Below are 22,290 nucleotides of genomic sequence, written 5' to 3'. Positions count from 1 at the left end.
GGAGGACAATGCACACACATTCCCCTCCGAAGGAAGCATGGTTCGGGCCATTGGTAATACTCTAAAGAGGGGAGTGGCCAGCTGGTATGCACAACTACATGCCAGACGCGACCCGTGCTTGAGGTCAGTGCCCCAATTCCTCGCCGCACTGGAAAACCGATTTAGAGACCCGCTGGAGCAATTGAGGGCTCGTGACCAACTAAAAGGAATAAAGCAGAGGGACAAGACGGTACCCGAGTACGCAGAAGAATTCCTCCATCTCGCGGAAAGGGTACCAGAGTGGTCCGAAGTGACCAAAGTGGAGATATTCAAAGAGGGACTGCGCCCCGAGGTATTTAGTTGGGCGGCGCACAGAGATGACCCAGAGACACTACAGGGTTGGATTCAACTGGCAGGGCGCGTCGAATCCACCCTGTCCCAAGTAAAGCGCTTCCGGAGCAGCGGCGGCGGCGGCCAGCAGAGACCGGTGGCGAGGGGTCGGGGAGAAACGAGGAAGCAGGAGAGACCCGGAGGGAGGCCGGGGATCCCCTTCAAAGGAGACGACAACAGACCTAAGCCGGGATGCTTTGTATGTGGGAAGACGGGCCATCGGGCGGCAGAATGTTGGGCCCGAAAGGGAGAACCGCCCAAAGCCTCAAAGCCCACGCCAGCAGCCGGGAGACGAGCGGAGGAGGAGGTGCGAGCCCCAGAACCTCCGGAGAGGCTGGTGAGTCAAGACAAATGCATGCTGGTAGTGCCGATCTACTTGTCGGGGTTAGAGAATCGGGCCACCTGTAGAGCATTCGTGGATTGTGGTTGCTCTAGGAACATTATAACTCCGGAATTAGCAGGGGCGCTAAAATGCCAGCAAACGCTGCTTGACGCCCCAATTGCATTTTCGCAGCTAGATGGATCAGTTGCTGCTGGGGAAGTATCCACGAAAGAAATACAGGAGATCCCATGTAAAATAGGCAAATGGGAAGGAAGAATATCCTTTGTGATAGCCCCTATTGCCACATACAATATCATACTAGGGATTCCATGGCTAGAACAGGCAAACCCCGAAGTGGATTGGAGGGGAAAGAGCCTGGCATTTAAAGAGCAACAAACGCAATGGGAGATAAGCAAAATAGCAGAAGAAGAGGGCGAGGGAGATGAAGCGGAGGAAATAGACCAAGAACTATTGCCCCCTGAATACAGGGACTTTGTGGATGTGTTCAATCAGAAAGAGGCAAGTAAATTACCTCCCAAAAGGAATATAGAAGTAGAAATCGAAATAACCCCAGGAGCAAACTTACCAAAACCAAAAGTGTATCCCATGTCTGTTCAGGAGAAGGAGGAATTGAGGAAATACATTGATAAGAATCTGGCGCGAGGCTTCATTAAGCCGTCCAGCTCCCCTTTGGGAGCCCCAGTGTTATTTAGGAGAAAGAAAGACAACTCTTTAAGACTGTGCATTGACTATCGAAATTTAAATGCAATTACTAAGGATAATAAATACCCTATGCCCTTAGTAAAGGATCTGATTACCGTGTTAAAGAAAGGGAGCATGTTTACCAAACTTGATTTAATTGAAGCTTATCATAAATTAAGAATCAAACCCGAGGATACTTGGAAAACTGCATTTTCCTGCGCATTCAGACATTTTGAATATCAAATTTTGCCGTTTGGTTTAAAAAACGGCAGCGCTTGCTTTATGCAGCTTATAAATGAAATCTTACATCCACTATTATATCGAGGAGTATTCATATTTTTGGATGATATCCTTATCGTAAGCGAGGACAGAGAGCAACACATTGAACTAGTCCGGGAAGTTTTGCAAAAACTGAGGGAAGCAAAACTGTATGCGAAACTCTCCAAATGTGAATTTAACAAAACGCAAATTGACTTCTTGGGATATCGAATATCTCCGGAGGGGTTAGCTATGGACCCATCCAAAGTGTCGGACGTAAGAGAATGGGGAGTGCCTCAAACCAGGAGACAATTGCAATCGTTCCTAGGATTTGCAAATTTCTATAGATCATTCATAAAAGGCTTTGCACAAATAACCGCACCCCTCACAGAACTTTTGAAAACAAAGGGGAAAGGGGAGACGGCGAAAGTGAAAGCCCCTGGCGCCAAGTTGAGCTGGACGCCAGAATGCCAAAAGGCATTTGAAACCCTAAAAGAACGCTTTACAGAAGAACCTGTTCTAAAGCACCCCGACATTCAAAGCCCTTTCATAATACATTGTGATGCTTCGGATTGTGCATACGGAGCAGTACTATTGCAAAAAGATCAAAATGGGAACCTAAAACCTTGCGGATATTTGTCTCGGAAGTTCAGTGAAATTGAGAAATGTTGGCCCATATGGGAAAAGGAAGCATTAGCTATATTAAAGGCCTTGGAATGCTGGCGACACTTCCTCGAAGGAAGTGGAATCCCATTTGAAATTTGGTCTGATCATAAGAACCTCCAGTACTTAAAATCTCCTCGAAAATTATCCCCCAAACAAATTAGATGGGCACAATACTTTAGCAGGTTCGATTTCCAATTAAAGTTTTTCCAAGGGAAACAGAATGTTTTGGCAGATGCTCTTTCACGCATGCCTCAGCATGAGGACATAACCACAGCAAAAGAGGGAACGTTATTTTCCGAAAGACAATGGGGTTTAGCTGTCAGTACAAGAGCGCAGGCTCAAAGGGAGAGCACTGCTACTATCAAATTTGACGAAGAAGATAGTTGGGAAAAAGAACTGAGGCAGTCATATGAAGGAGATCAGTGGATCTTATCCAACGCGGAAAAAGGGGAGCAGAAGGGGGGATTTTGGTTTGTGAAAAAGAAACTGTACATCCCAGCGATATTGAGGATTAAGATTTTGCATCGTTTTCATAATAACCAGAGCGCTGGTCATATGGGGATTACAAAAACGACGAAGGCGATAGCAAAACACTGTTGGTGGCCAGGGATGAGAAAGGACATAAAAAATTATGTTATCCAATGTGATGATTGTGCCAGAAATAAATCGAGAGGAGGGAAGCCAATGGGACTATTACAAACGGTAGCAGAACCTACCAGGCCTTGGGAATGTGTAGCCATGGACTTTGTGGGAGAACTGCCTGTTAGCGGGGACATCGCTACATATGGACAGTATTAGACCTGTTTTCTAAACAGGCCCACTTTATAGCACTGACTAAACTACCATCGGCAGAGAAACTGGCTGAATTATACATAAACCACATTTACAAACTTCATGGATGTCCCAGTAGAGTGGTCAGTGATAGGGGTGTTCAATTCACAGCAAAATTCTGGGAAAAATTCTTGGAAATGCTAGGAGCAGAAAGGAGCCTAAGTTCTGCTTTTCACCCCATGACAAACGGGGCGGTAGAACGTACTCAACAGACGCTTGGGCAGTTCCTTCGCATGCACTCTAATATGAGGCAAAATGATTGGTCTAAGTGGCTAGCTTTCGCTGAACTAGCTTTTAATTCTACCATACATTCCGCAACAAATAAAACCCCCTTTGAAGTAGTTTACGGGTATGAGATTCAGCCTCTGCCCCAATTGCCAAGGTGGGCAGAGAATGAAGAAACAGGGGCAGGGAAATGGAAAACCCAAATGCTAGAATGTTGGAGTCAGGTGACTGCATCCTTAAAAGAAGCACACAAAAAGTATAAAACATTCGCAGACAGAAAAAGGGTGGAAGGCGATAAATTGGAGAAAGGGGACTTAGTGTGGTTAAGCACACAAAACATCAACGGACGGAGAAAAGGGGGGCGCCATGTCATGGGACCAATTCCCATGGCTGAATTTGCAAGCCCTGGAATTGGAGCCATAACATCAACACTCCTGAATGTCTCATGAAAACACCTGGCAGCAGAGCATGGGAACTCGGGGGTGAAAATCATAACAATTATAATGAGTAGTTTGTGTGGGAATAGTAGAAATGTGATACAGGGGGTGGGGTTTGGTGATGATATTTACGTATGATGTTACGTTGCAACCAAGGTGATAAAATTGCTTGTATGTAAACATTATGTCATTCTCGACTTTTCCAAGTCGTGTGTTCTTCAATAAAGATTGGTTCTGATAGCAGCTGTCTTTGATCTGCGTTCATGGTGGTCGTTTGAAGTGAGCGTGACACAAGGCTGTGTAGGTCAACACCACCACCTTGAATTGATTTGGATGCAAATCAGAAGTACATGTTGGGCATTTTCATTCAATCAAATACTAATTCATTTGAAAAATTGTTTGTAAATTGGAAGGCGTAACAGATAAATCTACGCCACTCTTGGCATAGCAGAGATTATCCAAGCACTGCGTGTGAAGCCTCAATATAATTGAAGCAACAGATCATCACTATCTGTACTTTTTAACATTGGGAAAATGTGGTATTTTAGCAAGAAAAAAATATGCCCAGCATGCCCTTAATTTTAATGTCTGTGTTTCTACTGAACCCCGCCAAAACTGAAATGCTGCTTCTGCCTTATCCCATTGTGTAATAAAGATACTGCCATAACTTGATTATTGATGTTTCTAAAAAAAAAAAAGACCTACTTGAATTTTTATTTTTTACTGAGTAGCAATGCTGATGTATACTTTTAAAATAAATAACATGATCATGCTGCAGGTGGAAGGTTCTTTGCAAGTACTGATATTGATGTGTTGTCTGAAAGCCAGGGACAGTGTCTGTGCTGAGTGGCACATCTATGGATCAATGCTGGTCCATCATGTTTTACTGAATGAGGATATACAGAAACTGGTTGGACTGTCTATGAAATTTATTTAATCACTGGCAATGCAATCACATCTATACCACACCTCGGGGCAGCAAAGATGGGTTACATGGCATGTGCAGCTCTGTACTCTCATTGAGAACAGTCACAGAGCTACTGTTGCATCCCAGTGTTGGCCACTGCGGCTCTGATCTCAATCCGGTTAATGGGAGGTCTAGCCCTACCTTATATGTTGCAAAACAATCATGGATTTACTAGGCCCATGGTCCCCTAATAAGGCTGCTGAAGGTTAGATAGTAATTTGCAGAGAAGAATCAATGGCTAATGGAAAACCTAACCCTTGACCATATCAGTTGATATGTGATCCGATTGCAGGAGTAAATATGTAAGAATGAGTTATGTTTACACACTCTTCCTGATCTTCCTGCAATCATCCATGCCCACTTTCACATTGTCCTGGCGGATGCAGTTTTGTGAAGTTCAAAGAAAAAATAGTAAAAATGTGTGTGTGTTAAGGGAGCCATAGGGTTGCCTTGGTTATTGGATTGGTTTGAGAAATCCTATGGTTTATTTTTTGTTTTGTTTTTACAGTACTGCTTTAAAGAAAGCAGAATAAAATATAGAATAAGGAATCACATCACATCAAATGCAAACATGTATGATTTTTTTTGTCAAGTACCCACTGGTGGCACAGTGCATTAAAGCACTGAGCTGCTGAACTTGCAGACCAAAAGGTCCCAGGTTCAAATCCCAGGAGCAGAATGAGCACCTGCTGTTAGCCCCAGCTCCTGCCAACCTAGCAGTTCGAAAACATGCAAATGTGAGTAGATCAATAGGTACCGCTCCGGCAGGAAGGTAACGGCGCTCCATGCAGTCATGCCGGCCACAGGACCTTGTAGGTGTCTATGGACAACGCCGGCTCTTCGGCTTAGAAAAGGAGATGAGCACCAACCCCCAGAGTCGGTCACGACTGGACTTAACGTCAGGGGAAACCTGACGTTTTTCCCCCACTAAAATGAGCAGTTCTTACAGAGTTCTGCAAAAGCATAAAACATGAAAAAATGAATCTCCATGTATCATTTTACAAGCTATGGGCCCTGCTACATTCCAGAAATGAAGAAACTTTAAACAGTTTACAGATAAGCTCATAGAATCTCTATTAAATGTACATAGTGCATGCCTTTGAAGCTCATGGTCCAATATGGTAGCAAATTCTGTGCTGCAAGCATGCCTGCAGAAGCTATACAAATGCTCACACTGTTCATCTGTCTTCAAGAAATGCAGAAAGGAAATAACAGACAAGAGACAAGAAACAGGCCTGATGCAAAGAAAACTAAGGGCTGAAGACATTGCTGAGGCTTAAAGTATGACAGCAATGGCAGGTTTCTACTCCTGCTGAATGACATTCTGTTTAAATATTGCCTATGTATCAGAAGACATTTACTTCTTGGGAGAAGAGCAATGACCAACCTTGATAAAACAGTGAAAAGCAGAGACATCACACTGGCAATGAAGGTCTGCATAGTTAAAGCAATGGTATTCCCCATAGTAACCTATAGATGCGAGAGCTGGACCATAAGGAAGGCTAAGCGAAAAAGAAAGATAGACGCTTTAGAACTGTAGTGTTGGAAGAAAATCCTGAGAGTGCCTTGGACTGCAAGAAGATCCAACCAGTCCAGGAAATAATGCCCAGCTGCTCACTGGAGGGAAGGATATTAGAGGCAAAGATGAAATACTTTGATCACATAATGAGAAGACAGGAAAGCTTGGATGCTGGGAAAATGGAAGGAAAAAGGAAGAGGGGCCAACCAAGGGCAAGGTGGATGGATGGTATCCTTGAAGTGACTGATTCGACCTTGAAGGAGATTGGGGGGGGGGGGGGGGCAGAACGGCTGACAGGGAGCCTTAGTGTGGGCTGGTCCATGAGGTCATGAAAAGGCGGAAGCAATTGAACAAATAAACAACATATTTTGCAATGTATTTAAAACTTCATAACTAACTACTAGTATACTGTAGGTTCTCTTATAAGAGTGTATTGTAATTGCTCATCAATTATTTCTTCTAGGTGTTCTCATTCTCTCTCTCTCTCTCTCTCTCTCTATATATATATATATATATATATATATATAAAGCTATCCATATCCATCAAATTTGGCATGGATTCTGTATGACAGTTTTGATATATTTTATTTCAGACATTTTCTGCCAGTACAATTAGTCTCTATAAACTGAAGGTAGGAGTAAAGTGCAGCATGAAAGCTGCTTGGAGCTTCTCTGAGATATTTTGTGGCACCCAGGGGTTTTTTTTGGCATGTGCTTGAAAATGCCCCCACCCAAGCCCTTGGAGCCCACCTTGGGCCAACCAGCAGTTAAACAAAAATTTTGCAAATTTTTTCAAAATGTTTTGTTGTCCTTAAATGCACTCTAGAGAGTTTTGGGCCCACCCTGAGCCAATTTAGGTCTAAGAGAGTCCTCCAAGATCTCAGGTGGGGGTCAATTAGGCCCCCTACTGTTCACAACCAAAGCAGGAGCCTCCTAGTAGCAAAATGTAAAAAAAAAACATGTTGCTTAAAGTCCCACTAATTGCCATTGCTGTTTTTATAAAAGCCCATATAAAAATATGCTAGAAGACAATAGCATTCTTTTCCTCATAATTGCTTCACTACAGTATTAATATGATGGGTTTGGGAACGATTTTGAAATAAAGGGACACATCTCATCTACACTTGTGAAACCAGCAGGAAAGAAAGTGATTTGAATGTGCCAGTGATTACATTTGAAGTCCTGAAACCTATTTGGGAGCTAGATGGTGATTATACACACCACAGAGTATGGCCTCAAGCTGGTTTCAGGATCCACAGTATCTGTGGTTTCACAGCCACAGAGAATGTGGATTTTTTAAAACTCCCCATGACAGAATCAGTGGAACACTTTGGGTCTCCACACCTCAGTAAAGGACAATTTGAATTCTCATTAAGGAAGGTGGAGCCTCTAGTGCCGGAGTGGATTAAACCGCTGAGCTGCTGAATTTGCTGACCAAAAGGTCACCGGTTTGAATCCGGGGAGCGGAGTGAGCTCCCGCTGTTAGCTCCAGCTCCTGCCAACCTAGCAGTTCAAAAACATGCAAATGTGAGTAGATCAACAGGTACCGCTCCGGCAGGAAGGTAACGGCACTCCATGCAGTCATGCCGGCCACATGATCTTGGAGGTGTCTACGGACGGCTCTTCGGCTTAGAAATGGAGATGCACACCAACCCCCAGAGTCAGACACAACTGGACTTAATGTCAGGGGAAAACCTTTACCTTTACCTATTAAGCAAGGTAAAATCCAGGAAAGTTTACTCAAAACACAGGCTTGCAAAATTGGGGGTCATCAAAACTTTTTAAAAAAATTTACTTTGGTATTTGAAAACTTCAGGTCCAACATAATGTTGTTTACTTCCAGAATAGTTTAAAAATGTGGTTGATTTATTTATTTATTTATTTATTTATTTATTTATCGCATCAGAAGTGAATTGATAAAATGAACTGAAAACACAAACAGAGTGAAAAAATTATACTAAATGTCCTTTGACCAGAAGCTGGCCACTTGGAGTGCCTCTGGTGTCGCTGTGAGAAGATTGTGCATTTTTCAGGGCTCAAGTTGCATTGTAGTAGGTGGTCTGTGGTTTGCTCTTCTCCACACTCGCATGTCATGGACTCCACTTTGTAGCCCCATTTCCTATTATTTACTCTGCATCTCATGGTGCCAGACTGCAGTCTGTTCAGCGCCTTCCAAGTCACCCAGTCTCCTGTGTGCCCAGGAGGGAGTTTCTCATCTGGTATCAGCCATGGATTGAAATTCTGGTTTTTAGATTGCCACTTTTGGACTCTCACTTACTGAGGTGTTCCTGAGAGCATTTCTGTAGATCTTAGGAAGCTGTTTCTAGATTTAAGTCATTGGCATCTGGCTGATATCCGAACAGAGGATGGGCCGGAGATGTCAATGCCTAGGTCCTTTCATTACAGGCTGCTACTTCCCGACAGATGTCAGGTGGTGCACAAAAATGTGATAAGGCACTCATAGAAAAGCATATACACCGGATGTTTCCAAGATGGAGGCTTATAAATACAGCATGTGCTAAAAACACAAATTACCAGATAACAGTATTTTTTTTTTGCCACTGTAACTTTAAATATTTTCTTGAGGGTACTCCTTTCTGCAACTACTATCTAATAGGAAATTTCATGGTAGGATTACAGCAGAAAGGTTTCACCATGTTGCATATGTTGAGCTTCAGGGAGAAATTTGTTATGGCATTCATAGCAAAAATAATAATAAAAGAACATAGACTAGAATAATGTAAAAGATAGGTTTTGGTTGTTTTTTTAACAGCACTGTGAAATTCATATGGTGCTCAAGTGTTCTATTAGTTCTGTCGGGATGGATACTCCATGTCAGCAGTGGAGTTTCTAAACCAATAATCTTTCTTCATAGGAGAGTTGCTCCAGCCCTTGGGTATCTTTTCTGCAAGGTTATTTTGAATTAATTCTGCCTGGAGAAGTCTTGTTTCTGTTGTTTAAGTTAGTGAGAAACAACTCTGATTTAGTACTAATGTCCACATGGGCCAATTCCAACCCCGACCCACCTCCGGCATTGGTTGTCTGAATGGCATCCCACCTTTTGGGGTGGGATGGGGGAGGAAGCAGAGGATGTAATGAAGTAAAACTGAGATATAGAGACATTGAAATGCAATAGACATAAAATAAACCCTAAACAGAACTATTCAGCGCGCTCAGTACATTGAGATACTATACATTGGGAACAGGAAATACTCTACAACTCACACAACACATGTACTTGGGGGTTAAAGGTATACATTCCCATCAATAAGCAGACTGTGTTGAAGTAGCTCATTCTCTATGAAGTTGAAAGCATTCACAAGTGCGTATTTTGGAAGGAAAGCCGGAGGAAGAGAGGAGGGCTTTGCGTTTCTCAGGGAGAGATATGAAAAGGCCAGTTCCAGGTTAGCTAATGCTCAGCCTTTCAGCTCTTTGAGGCCTCCCTGGCCACTCTTAGCTGCTTCCTCTCAATCCATTCCTGTTCCTCTTTTTTGTGGCCTGACATTCTGACTCTGCAGCTTTGCTCACTAGGCTGGCATTTTGTTTCTGCACCTAAACTTCAGCTGGCAGGATGCCTGATTTAATCTCTGTCCAAGAGTTTATCTGCCAGACCCAGGAGGATCTGAGCTCTCCCACAACTTCTTCCTTTACCAGCCACATGGGCAAATGCAGGAGCACAGCTTGCAGCCTGGACGAGGTAAGCAATTTCTTTTAAACTGAAGAAAGATTTGGGATCCTGGGAAGGGAATCTGCAGTGGAGTCATATACTTGATCCATGTTCCACCTTGCAACAAACTGAGAAGTAAAGGTTCTTTTTAAAAAGCTATTTAATAATTAGTACCCTGTTTTTCCTTCAAAAGAGGAAGCTCAAAGCAGCTTACATAATATCTATATGAGTTACAGAAATTAAGGCCTTGGAAAATTCGCACGAGGAGAACAAACTTAAAACAGTTGCAGTATTGATCATTAAGTAATAATAATAATAATAATAATAATAATAATAATAATAACTTTATTTTTATACCCCGCCCCATCTCCCCGAAGGGACTCGTATATATCTATGTCTTTGAGATTAAGATTAGGTTTGAGATTAGGTATATATCCATTGCCTTTCAGAGTGAATGAGGGAATACATTTGAGAGACAAGCAAGATGTTTGGCAAAATATTGAATGAGTAAGTTATTGGCCATAATAGATGGATCGATAGATTTAATCTCAAAGACATAAGATTTCAGAAAAAGTCTTGCTCTCTGAGTTTGGCGGGAACATAGTTCAAGAATAGAGCAACACCATGAAAAAGAGGGTAGAGGTCCTGTCCCTTTAAGAATAGCTTTGTAGAAGACCAAAGTTAGTCAGGTGGAGTTGATCAATGCAAACTTCACTTGCTGAAATTCTCTCATCCCACAATTATTAAAGTCACAGGAGATTCGCCTTCCTTTTCATGTGGTCAAACTAATTGTACTGATAGGTCATATAAGACTTACACCTGAAATGTGGCAGTGATTAAGTTACTTGGAAATCTAAGTACGTCTTTTAAGCCCTTTCCCTTAGACTTTGTTAGCATGTTTACAATCCTGGGAGTAGATCTTATTTAATCAATGTGGTTTCTTTCTGAAAAGACACTGACTGGGATGCAGGAGACTCACTGTTCTCTCTGTGATGTATCCATTGCATTATTGAGAAGAAAAGCAATATTTTAGATGCATTGTTGCAGGACACTTTTTCAAGATACATATCTTGCTTGGAAGTATCTTTGCAGTGCTACTGAAGGGATGTTCTCATTTCCTCTGGGGTGTAGCATATTCCTTACTTCTGCCCTTCTCATTTCCTCTTTCAAAATTCACTCTATACCTTTTTTTTGTTCCAGTTTCCAAACATTGTGTCCACTGAGAAGATTTATCTGGCAGCCAGAATGCCTCTTCAAGCTTTGCACAATACCAATTAGGACACCCAGAAACATAGGAAAGGTTGCTTAGGAGAGACTATACAAATAAAATTATAACTAGTAAGAAGAAACCTTTTAAAAATATTTATAATTTCTAAGCTGAAAATAACAGATCGTCACATCAGGAAACGGAAATGTTGCATGAATTCAAACTGTCATTGTGAAATGCTGTAATACCCAAAGCAATATCCGGACTTTGAGAACAATATAGAATGACAAGTAATCATGATGCTGAAGCAAAAGCAGTGAAGCCATTGTAGGTGAAGATAATCACCCATGTGATTTTAATACCACCACTAAGCAACGTGAAGATCAGGTCTCAACAATGGGTAACAGCAATATCATGGAAACTATTGCTAGGTTTTACTCTTTTTTTTTTTTTTTTTGAGTGTTTGCAGGCAGCAACATTTGTTTTATTGCTCACATTTTTCTGTTGTTCATCCCTGTTTAGATAAGGAGGAAAAACTGAGAGGTCTTACTGGAAACCGCCCTTCTCTCTGGGGATTCATTTTGCTAATGGGTGCTGTAAGACTGTGGTGGGAACAGTATGTTGCTCCAAGACAGGTTTTGCAACCATCGGCTCCCATATATTTCCAGACTTCCCTTTTAATGGCCAAAGAAAGGGCACCTTTTTGGACTGCCAGCAGCCCTGGGTTGCTACACGAGGCCCCAAGACTGCTTTTTGTTAATTTTCCATGGAATGTTGCTTTTTGAATTGACATACTATGAGAGTATCTTTCTTTCTCTCCTCATTGCCATTTTAACTTATATGAAGCATGTGGTGGGAGAGCCACTGGCTTTTCAGATGCCAATAGTTCTGTGATTCTATGACTCAAGTCATACTGGTAGCATCACAAAGTTGGAAGAGATTCAGAAGGCCATCCAGTCAACCCCTGCTATACACAGGCTCTTCAACATTTCACAGATGAAAACTGGAATGTCTGTGATCCAGCAGCATCTGAATCAAGATGGCAAATGTTATTGAGGCAAAACATACCAGCTAGGAGAGGCTGCAGGAGTTTGCTTTTGCCTGAACCTACTGAGAAGCACAAGGTTTCACCCCTCTCCTTTCATTGCTACTGAGCTGAGTAAGAACTAGTTTTGCGCAATGGAACTCTGTTTGCACCAATGAAGTCTGCTGAGAACAGTAGGCAAAACTATGAGGAAAAGGGAATAACTGGGACATTTTAACAGCAACTGAAAAAGTGGAATGAAAGGAAACTAATCAGGGCTGTCGCTGCTAAGAGGAGATAGTTGGAGGGAGTGCATGCAGCAATATATAACTAAAGCACTCCAAGTGATGACCACCAAAGAAAGAGAGTCTACTACCTTCCAAGCCATTTTATTCCACTGTCAAACAGGTTTTACCATCAAGTTCCTCCTCATGAGCTACATTATACTTCACCATTTGCTACATCTGGTCACAGCTGATGAGAACTGGAGTTCAACAACATCAGGAAGCCACTGTTGCTCAAAACTGTCCTAATCCTAAAAAATGAACAGAGAGAACAACTCCTTGGCAGATGTTTCCTAAAAGCCAAATGTCCCATGGGGCAGGAGATCTGCAATCAGATTTCTTACTACTTCGATAATTACTTATAAGCCATGGCGGGGGGCTGTCAGTTCATCTGGGGGAGGAAGAAAGCTGAGACATGGAATTGGAAACCACCATGATTTGTATATGTGGCTACAAGGCCATAGTCAGAAAAAAAATGGGGGGGGGGGGGCGGGTTGAAACTTTTTTTTGCAATTCCATAATGCAAAATAATTGAGAAATCAATTTCCATTTATAAACTTCAGTGGACACTCATGGGAATTTGATTAACCAGTTAAAATTCATGAGTAAACCGGGTTTTTTTTTTAAACCTGAAAAATTTCAGGGAGGGCGGGTTGAACCGCTAAACATCCCCCCCTTGGGTACAGCTTTGTGTGCCTCCAGGTCATCTGCCAACTTATGGCAACCTCAATAATTTCAGTAATTTCCTTAGTTAAGCAACTATTCAGAGATGGTTTTGCCAGTTTCTTCCTTTGAAATGTCGCCTACAGCACCTCACCTGGTATTCGTTGAGAGTTGCCCACCCAAATACTAACCAGTAACTACCCTATTTAGCTTCCAAGATCAGACAGGATCTGGTGCCTTTAGTATATTTAGGCCCCCCATCCCTACCATCATTTATTTTCAAAAAATAGGGAAACAGCCAATTTTTCTTGCCCGTGCAGTCAGTCAACAATGTAACTTGAAATCTGTTTTGCATGTCGCAGGATACAATGTAACTGTTTATGGACATTTTTTACATTTTTTTCTTTTACTGTATTTGAGAAGAAGAGAGCATAACACCACTTTTCTTTTTCCTCCCGTATTTTTAGGCCTTGGATTTGGATCGGACAGTTCTGCAAAAATTGAGGAAAGCAGTGAAAGCAGAACACACAACTGGACAAGGTTAGAGCATAACGGGTTATAACAAGGAGAGGTGTGTGGTATGAGCTGAGAGATCTGGAAGGCCTCAAAAACTTCTCTTTTATCTTAAAATTTATAGTACAGATGTTTTAAAAGAACCTGAAACCTCAGTATTTATTAACCAGAGCCTCCCATGAAACATAAGAGAAAAGAATCACAAGATCAGGAATTGGTTATTATATTAGAACAGAATGAAGATTATAGACCTCTTTCTGTCAAAGAAACCCTTTCCTGCCCACCTTGATCTTTCATCACTTTTGAGGAAAGAAGAGAAGGAAGGCATTTTCATTGTGCAATTGTCAAATAGATGAGAAGCATTTTTAATAGATCTGCTGCAAATCATCTAGGGATCTAGCTGGACTTTCCGCCCACACCTCTGTTAGAAGAGTTAATGTCATACATTAGGGATTCCAGGAACAGTAGCTTTGAAAGTAACATTTCCAAGCTCTGGTTTCACTCACTCACTCACTCTTGAATTTTTCTGGGACGTTTTCTTTCTCTCTCTTTTTTAAAAACACATATCCTCTGCATATGCCAAAAACTAATTTTGCTAGTCATTCAGTTTCTATTGAGGAAGCAATAACTTACAATTCCTTATTAACAAACAATCCTCTTTAAAACTGAAGGCCAGCATTGGAGAAAACCCCTTTTTAATTACCTGTTTAGAACTGAACCATTGTATACCTCAACTGATTTTATGTGGTTTGGAGGTTTAACATCCCAGTTTAGTCTATATTGTTATATTATTTGAGTGCATATTTTTGTTTGTTCTGGAAAGAGATGTACATTAATATTCAAATAACCCAATTTCCCCCTGCAGATCTCATTAGCCACTTAGAAGCTCATATCTCTGCCCAGGAAAGGTATTCAGAAAATTTTCGAAACAACAACGATGAGAAGTTGGCTGAAGCTTATGTCACCTTTGCTTTGTTTTCAAAGGAGCTGCTAGAAGCTGTCAGGAGTGTGGTATGAACATTTTCCACTCATCTATTACTGTAGTTACTTTAATAATAGACATATACCAATAAGAACAGAATTTGAGAAAGTGACTTAATACGACTACAGCTGCCAGATTATTCCAGACGATGTGGGTCGGGGGATTATGGAAATTGCACTCTGAGGGAATTGTATGAATTATAATCCAAAAATATGTTTTTTTATGCTGTGGATGGTGCCATAGTCAATAGTATCTTGTTCAATTTATATAAAAGGAAAAGTTTCCTAACTCTCAAATAGGGGGGCATTGCTTATAAGCTTCCAGTCCTAGAAAGATCAAGCTTTCCAAACCTCAAGAAAGGGTAATCTCTTATAGGGTGATCTCAAAAGGATGTCTTGAACTTTCTTCTGTTCATGGAAGTATGGTGGAATAATGATCAATCATATGGAGCAGTCTCCGGTGCTCATCAGATACTGGACTTATTCTTCATTTTATTTTTAGTTGCTGAGCTTATATCACAACATTAACTTTTCCCTGGATTCACTGATCAAAGGCGATTTCAAAGGGGTGAGCAGATGCTTAACCATTTTTTTCTCTTCTGTGATTATAGTGAAACTGAAAATTGTATTTTACTTCTACTGTCAAAAAATTCCTACTCTGAAAGCCACCACTAGTCTCATTCTTGTTCTTAATAGCATATTGGTTCTTTTTTAAAACCAGCCCTGTCCTCTACACAACATTTAGCAGGGTGAGCCATAGCATGAAACATAATTCTCATGCCAGTGGTTTCAATTTTACTCACTGGGATTTCCATATGAAAAGTAAAAGGAACAGATGAGGGGTTCCTTGGCTTGAGACTTGGAGAAGTTAAGGTTTTAGTAAGTGCAAGGCTAATGTATCCACTGCTTTCCTTTTCTATAACTTAATCTGCTTTAACATATTTTAAAAATCTCATATATGAAATTTTGCATTTCTTCTTAAAGCATGTGTATGTTTTGAATTATTGAGTATGAGAAATTATTTTTATTTATGTGTGTCGGAATTGCATCCACTCAATGAGTTGTAACAATATGCCATCAATTTAATTCCAGTTTAGGGTCGCCCTTTCCTAGGGTTTTGTTGGCAAGATTTATACAGAGCTGTGCCATTGACTTATTCTTAGTATAAAAATAGAATTTTTGCAAAAAGCAGTTAAACGTTATTGTTATTACTGATTTTTTTCATTCTTTTAGGCTATGCTTTAAAGTGTTTTGACATTAAAAGTTTAGTTCTGTATTAATGTTGACCTTTTATATTGCTTCACTTCCTTTTTAATTTGTAGGCTGCCTTTAGTACCAGTCTTGAGAAAAAGACACAGGGTATAAGTAAAGTTAGTAAGAATAATAATATAAAAACTGTGTAATTGTTCAATATTCTTCATAAACCTTTCCAGTTAATGTAGCTATATGAGTTTTTACAGCAGTTAAGAACAGTTTTGTGTATGATGACATGGACTTTGCTCTACAAAAGCTTATGTCAAAATAATTTGTTAAGCTTCTGCCACAAGATTCTTCCTACAGTTTAATTAGAAATACAGCTGTCTTGACATCAGTGGGAATTATGTAAAAAAAGGAAAATCAACTAGTTTTTAAAATTAAAATGGGAAATACCAGTATATATAAGGATAAAGGGGAAAGAGCTGAATTATAAAATCCATAAAATAGCAGGCATGAAAAATATAAAAGTTGTATTTCTTCTCATGCAGAGTAGCAGGACAATTGTTTAGTGAATAAGAAATACAGGAAATCTTACAAGTATCTGAATAGAAAAGAAATAGTCAATATGAGATTTATCATGTGTTGCTTGGTTCCTTAATAGGACTTTAAAAAGCCCTTTGAGAAAGCCTGGAAGGACTATGAGAACAAACTGTAAGTTGGCCTGATCATACTTTTTTCCTATTGAATTTATGGATCATTGCTTTTCTTTAGCTGTTTATAATAAAAGCTGGTATACAAAGCCAAACTGTAATAAATGTTTGCCCATTTCCTATTTCAGTGCAAAGATAGAGAAAGAAAAGCGGGAGCTGGCAAAACAGTATGGAATGGTGCGGACAGAGGTTATGGGAGGAGAGATTGCGGAGGAGATGGAAAAGGAACGGCGGATATTTCAGTTGCAGATGTGCGAGGTGAGGCAGGCGGCTAAGGGCCTCTTCCCATCCAATAGTTTCCAATGTATCTCATTCTGTGTAAACCAGGCATGGGCAAACTTTGGCCCTCCAGTAGGCTGTTAGGAATTGTGGGAGTTGAAATCCAAAACACCTGGAGGGCCAAAGTTTGCCCATGCCTGGTGTAAACAAACAGCACAGGTACATGCAGTGCTTGCAATTCACATCTGTTTATGGAAGAGAGTTCTATATATCAAAGTTCTTCTTTAAAGTACTAGGTAGCAGATTAGAGTTGCTTAAAATAACATAAACAAGGTACATCTGAGCTCCAGTTCACAAATCATAACAGATACAAGGAACTTTTCTAGAAGAGCATTTCTCCTTTGAGATGAGGCTTTTGTTTTACAATTGCCTTGCTTGGTTCACATAATTTTATTGTACATTGCACAATCTTCAAACATTTGCTTTATATTATAGCTCATGTAATAGACTAATTAATTATGCTTAATTTACAATCCTAATAATAGATTACTTATGAGAGTAATGAAAGGTAGAGTCTACCAAAAACGTTCCCACATTCTAATTCAGTGCATAATCTGAGATTTGTATTTTTTTATAGAAACACATCTGATCATAGCCAAACATACCTTAACTGTCAAGATCAGAAGATAAGACAACAAACGGAAATGTAACTGAGCAAGTTACCTGATTGTTTTTCTTTTCCCTGCAGTATCTAATTAAAGTGAATGAAATTAAAACCAAGAAGGGAGTTGACTTGTTGCAGAACAACATAAATCACTGCAACTCCCAGTTCAAGTAAGTACAGTATATACCTTATACTTTCATTTCTTGCAGTGTTATCAACAACAAAGTAAAAAAAGCAATTAAAGACTCACATATATTGTAGCATGCATTTCTGAATGACTACTTTATTATAGTACGGTAATTTATGTTTCATTATGCATTTGACCTGCTTTATTGTGTTAATTTATTTTTCATTACGCATCTAGCACATATTTCAGTATGAACGACTACCCCTGACTAATGCACATCTTTCCCACTTCCACAAATAGCTATAGCTCCCACTAACCAGGAGACACCAATGGCCCTTCCTCCAATAACATTGCAGGTTATAGCGAGTGCCTTAAACATGTCCAAGAGCCCTACCAGTGTCATCCACAAACACCCCATTTCCCACCACCCAAGTGAAGGCTTTCATATGGAGACAATGTCATCCTAGAGTTTCTTTTTTCCTTCCACCACAGACATCCCAGTGTTCCTTACTCTCTCCATTGGTGTGAAATTTGCATGACCCCACCCACTGCCTCTCTCATAACCCTTTCCTATTCTTTTCTGTGGCACACAGCAAACAGAGGAATTGATCAGCAACTAAACATACTAGAGAGGTTTGTGGCGAATTCATCATGATTTACTGGAATGTATGAGGTACTGGAATGTATACTTCACCTGCCATCTAAGAGGACTCTGAACTCCACCAATGATAGACCTGGAACTAACTTGGCACAGAACCCCCATGACCAAAAAAAAAAAAAAAATTACTGGGAGTCTTTAGAGCAGAGCCGGCCCTAGGTATTTTTCAAGTGTAGGCGAACAGAATTTTGGCGCCCCCCCCCAAACCAATCACTGAAAAATAAAAGCGTTGGATAAGTGAAAATGTTGGATAATAAGGAAGGATTAAGGAAAAGCCTATTAAACATCAAATTACATTATTATTTTACAAATTAAGCACCAAAACATCATGTTTTACAACAAATCAATAGAAAAAGCAGTTCAATACATGGTAATGTTATGTAGGAATGACTATATTTGCGAATTTAGCACTAAACATTGAACAGGGATATAGAGCAGTGTGGACTTAGATAACCCAGATAGCCCTCAGTATTTAAAAAAAATCTCTAAAATCAGGACAATAAATAAACAACAACACTCTGAAAACAGAAGAAATCCAGACAGTAAACAATCAGGGACAGCTAACACCTCCCAAAAAAAGATTCTTCCAGGCAAGAAGAAGCCAGGCCTTGAAGCCACAGGGCCATTAAATGCTAATCAAGGTGATTAATTACAACATTCACACCTGCTTCAAAGAAGACTTCTTTCTTCCACCCTGGACTTTCTACAGATATATAAACCCCACATACCTAGCTTCCAAGTTCCCACAGACCTCACAATCTCTGAAGGTCCCAATGGTGGGCTCACGTGGTGTGAAGGCGGGCCCGCGCTGGCCGGAAGGCCCAGCGCGGGCAGTGGGAGGCCCAGCGCGGCCGCCAGGAGACCTGAAGGAGAAGCAGGCGGAGAGTGGCGCCCTCCTCCCAGGACGATGGTGCCCCTGGGTCGATGGCGCCACAGGCAAATGCCTAGTTCGCCTTATGGTTGGACCGCCTCTGCTTTAGAGGGATTTATGGGAATTATAGTTCACATCCAGAGTGCACTATGAACCCAAACAATGATGGATCTGGACCAAACTTGGCATGCATATCCGATATACCCACATTTGAATACTGGTGGGTTTTGAGAGGAATTGGCCTGGACATTTTGGAGTTGTAGGTACTGGGGTTTATAGTTCACCTGCAATCAATGAGTACTCTGAACTCTACCAAAGATGGAATTGGACCAAACTTGGCACACAGAACCCACATGACCAGCAAAAAATACTTAAGGTTTTTGGGGGAAATTGACCTTGAATTGGGGGACTTGTAGTTCACCTACATCTAGAGAGCACTATGAACCCAAACACTGATGGATCTGGACCAAACTAGGCACACATACCTGATATGTTGAAATTTTATTAATGAAGGGGTTTGGGGGTAACTGACCTTTCTTTATGGGAGTTGTAGTTCACCCACAATCAGAGAAACTGTGGCCTCCACCGATGATGGACCTGGACCATACTTGGCACATAGAAACCCCATGACTAACTCAACCTACTGGAGGGGTTTGAGGAGACTGACTCACCATAGTGAGAGTTGTAGTTTACTCTGCAGCCAGAGAGCACACTGACCCCCACCCATGATGCATCTAGAGCAAACTTGACCAACATAACGAACTTTAAGTACTGATGGAGTTTTTCGGGGTTAACCTAGCATGATGTCAGTTGTAGTTAATCCACAACTTTATGCATTTTGTACAATTAAAAATTGACCTTTTCAAATAACCCAGGAAATGCCAGGTATCCAAGCTAGTTTTAAATAAAATTAAGATATAGATAGGGCTCTGGATTGGGACTTAATAATATTTTAAGTTTTTCCTACTTTGTATTTTTTTTCCATCCCAGATCTAAGGTGGAAATACTTTCAATATTTGTTTCACCTTTTTTTCTACCAGTTTTTTCCAGGCGTGTTTAAAGGCAACCGAGAAGCACAAGCAGTTTGTTGAAAATCTTATTCCTCAGCTTCAAAGTGTAAGTATGAGTAATTAAATCCATAGGTTGAGCAAAGAGTGGCCTGGAGCCATGTGTGGCTCTCCAGCGTGGTTTTGACGGCCCCTGTGCTCTCTATATTCCCCAGGTCACCTTTTGTCCAGCCAAAGAAGGATGACTCCCTTCTCTTAGATGCCTCCTGGAATGATAATTCACCTTTTAAATAAATTGCAGGGACCCCACTGTCTGATGATTTTGAAAGTCTTAACTACCTGAAGAAGGTGTTCCAAACACCAAAACAAGGAATACAACCTGGGACACCTTGTTGTAACCTTGGTCACTGTGTAGAACTCTTCTCAGACACAATCATAATCTCGGATGCCACGTATGGTCCTTAAAATACTTATAAATGACTTTTAAATCATCAGACATTTTGTCAATGTATCGGACTGTTGTGTTTATTTAAATGAGGTTGATGTCTCACATTTGAAATCTATATAAATAAGGACATTTGTTCAAGATAAAGATAAGTTGTACCTGTATATTTTGTATATAAACAATAGACCTGTCGTGCAATAACATAATTGATGTTTCAGAAATAACAATAACATAATACCTTGTGTATCTTAGTTATAGATATCTGTGTTCCAAATATATAGGGATCCCACTGTGCCATTTAAGATTTAAAAAAAAATCCAGAAGTAAATATTTTGATGCTCTGGTTTGGCTTGGTGGCCTTTTTTTGTCAGTCCCTGTTACCCCTGGAAGGCTATAGCTACAAGTAATTGGCTCCCAACCTTTGCATTAAATCATGGCATGGCATGGCATGGCACTGCATGCACAAGCAAGACAGAGCCACATTATGCACATCCTCCTCCTGGTCTGTGGCAAAGAGAAGGCGTTTGAAAGCTTTCAGTCCCTGTCCACTTCTAAGACGTAGCTCCGTTAACATAAACCTTTAACGTGATATGGACTGCATAACCAGTCAATTATTTTGAGCTATTAAGATTGAAGGATCAGACGAAAGCTTCTGTGTTCTTTCTCATTAATACCTTTCGCCATGTTGATCATACTCTGATGTTGCTTGTCCACGTGTGTCATGGTTTTCATATGTCGGAAGATATTTCATTCCAGCTCCTACTCCCTTTTTCTCTGCCAATAATTCTCCAGAAGTAAATTAACATCACCCAACATTTCATCCAGACCACATTATACATGCCCCTAATCATACCTAATGTATAACATTACCATATAAGAATTATTTTTTGCAAAGTACATAACATTAATATGGTAACCTTCTGTAACTTGAGCTTGTGTTTATATATTATTTTAAATAATAAAGATGTGATGATGCTTTCTGTGGCTGTCAGAAGCTATTAAGGGCAGAATGCAAAAGCAGCATGGAAATGCTTACGAGAGGGATTTTACGGCAGAAATGTGGAATGTTTGGTTTGTTGTGATGCCTTTCAGATGAAAGCAAAGCAGGATGAGGAGAAGAAGCAGCTGTGCTCCCTCCGGGATCAGCTGAAAGCAGCGCTGCAGTTGGAGCCAAAAGAGGTAAAAGCAGGAGGCAACGCATCCAATTTGGCCAAGAGAGAGGATAGAGTGCAGCCCAACAGAAATATCGGCAGGTGCCCATTATAGTACTTTAGACTGGTTTTGTCAAAAGCTGTGAAGGGGAAACCCAAGGGTGCGGCTACCAGAGAGGGAGGGAGAGAGGACAAAATATGGTATTGTCCCAAAAGATAACTTCTGCACCCTTTCCTCATGTAATGTTCCTTCAGTCCCACATTTCTAACATTACAGTAACTTCAGCTGAGCTTTGAGAAATGCAGTTTAGACTTCCAACAAAAAGGAGAAGGCAAACTTACCGAGTGATGCAAGCATAGCAGTCGTAAGGGTTATCTAGGGGCTTTATTGGACCCCTTCCTTCCACACAGCTGTATAAAATCCATATTGAACTAGATTATATGGCAGTGTGGACTCAGATAACCCAGTTCAAAGCAGATATTGTGGGTTATCTGTCTTGATATTCTGGGTTATATGGCTAGGTGGAAAGGTCCTTGGATTATGTAGTAACCAGTAGCACTACTTGTGAGTGACAACAACCAAACCAAAGGAATGCCAAGGGAGTT

The 22,290-nt window shown here is 40.7% G+C and overlaps 1 protein-coding gene across 1 annotated transcript in view; it reads left to right on the top strand.

Annotated features, from left to right (window-relative positions):
- Positions 1-9,113: 9,113 nt before the first annotated feature.
- The window catches only part of LOC100558474 (arf-GAP with SH3 domain, ANK repeat and PH domain-containing protein 2), a 48,437-nt gene continuing 35,260 nt past the window's right edge, over positions 9,114-22,290 (top strand). The window contains exons 1-9 of the mRNA XM_008109945.3: positions 9,114-9,993; positions 13,609-13,681; positions 14,520-14,665; positions 15,138-15,203; positions 16,494-16,543; positions 16,671-16,800; positions 17,510-17,595; positions 20,122-20,197; positions 21,626-21,712. Of these exons, the coding sequence (XP_008108152.2) occupies positions 9,868-9,993; positions 13,609-13,681; positions 14,520-14,665; positions 15,138-15,203; positions 16,494-16,543; positions 16,671-16,800; positions 17,510-17,595; positions 20,122-20,197; positions 21,626-21,712 (840 nt within the window). The 5' untranslated portion in view covers positions 9,114-9,867. The remainder of the gene's footprint in view (positions 9,994-13,608; positions 13,682-14,519; positions 14,666-15,137; positions 15,204-16,493; positions 16,544-16,670; positions 16,801-17,509; positions 17,596-20,121; positions 20,198-21,625; positions 21,713-22,290) is intronic.

This window comes from Anolis carolinensis, chromosome 4 (assembly GCF_035594765.1).
Source record: "Anolis carolinensis isolate JA03-04 chromosome 4, rAnoCar3.1.pri, whole genome shotgun sequence".
NCBI classification, from domain to species: domain Eukaryota; kingdom Metazoa; phylum Chordata; class Lepidosauria; order Squamata; family Dactyloidae; genus Anolis; species Anolis carolinensis.
Note: the sequence above shows the minus strand (reverse complement) of the source record. Positions and strands in the feature narration are given on the sequence as shown.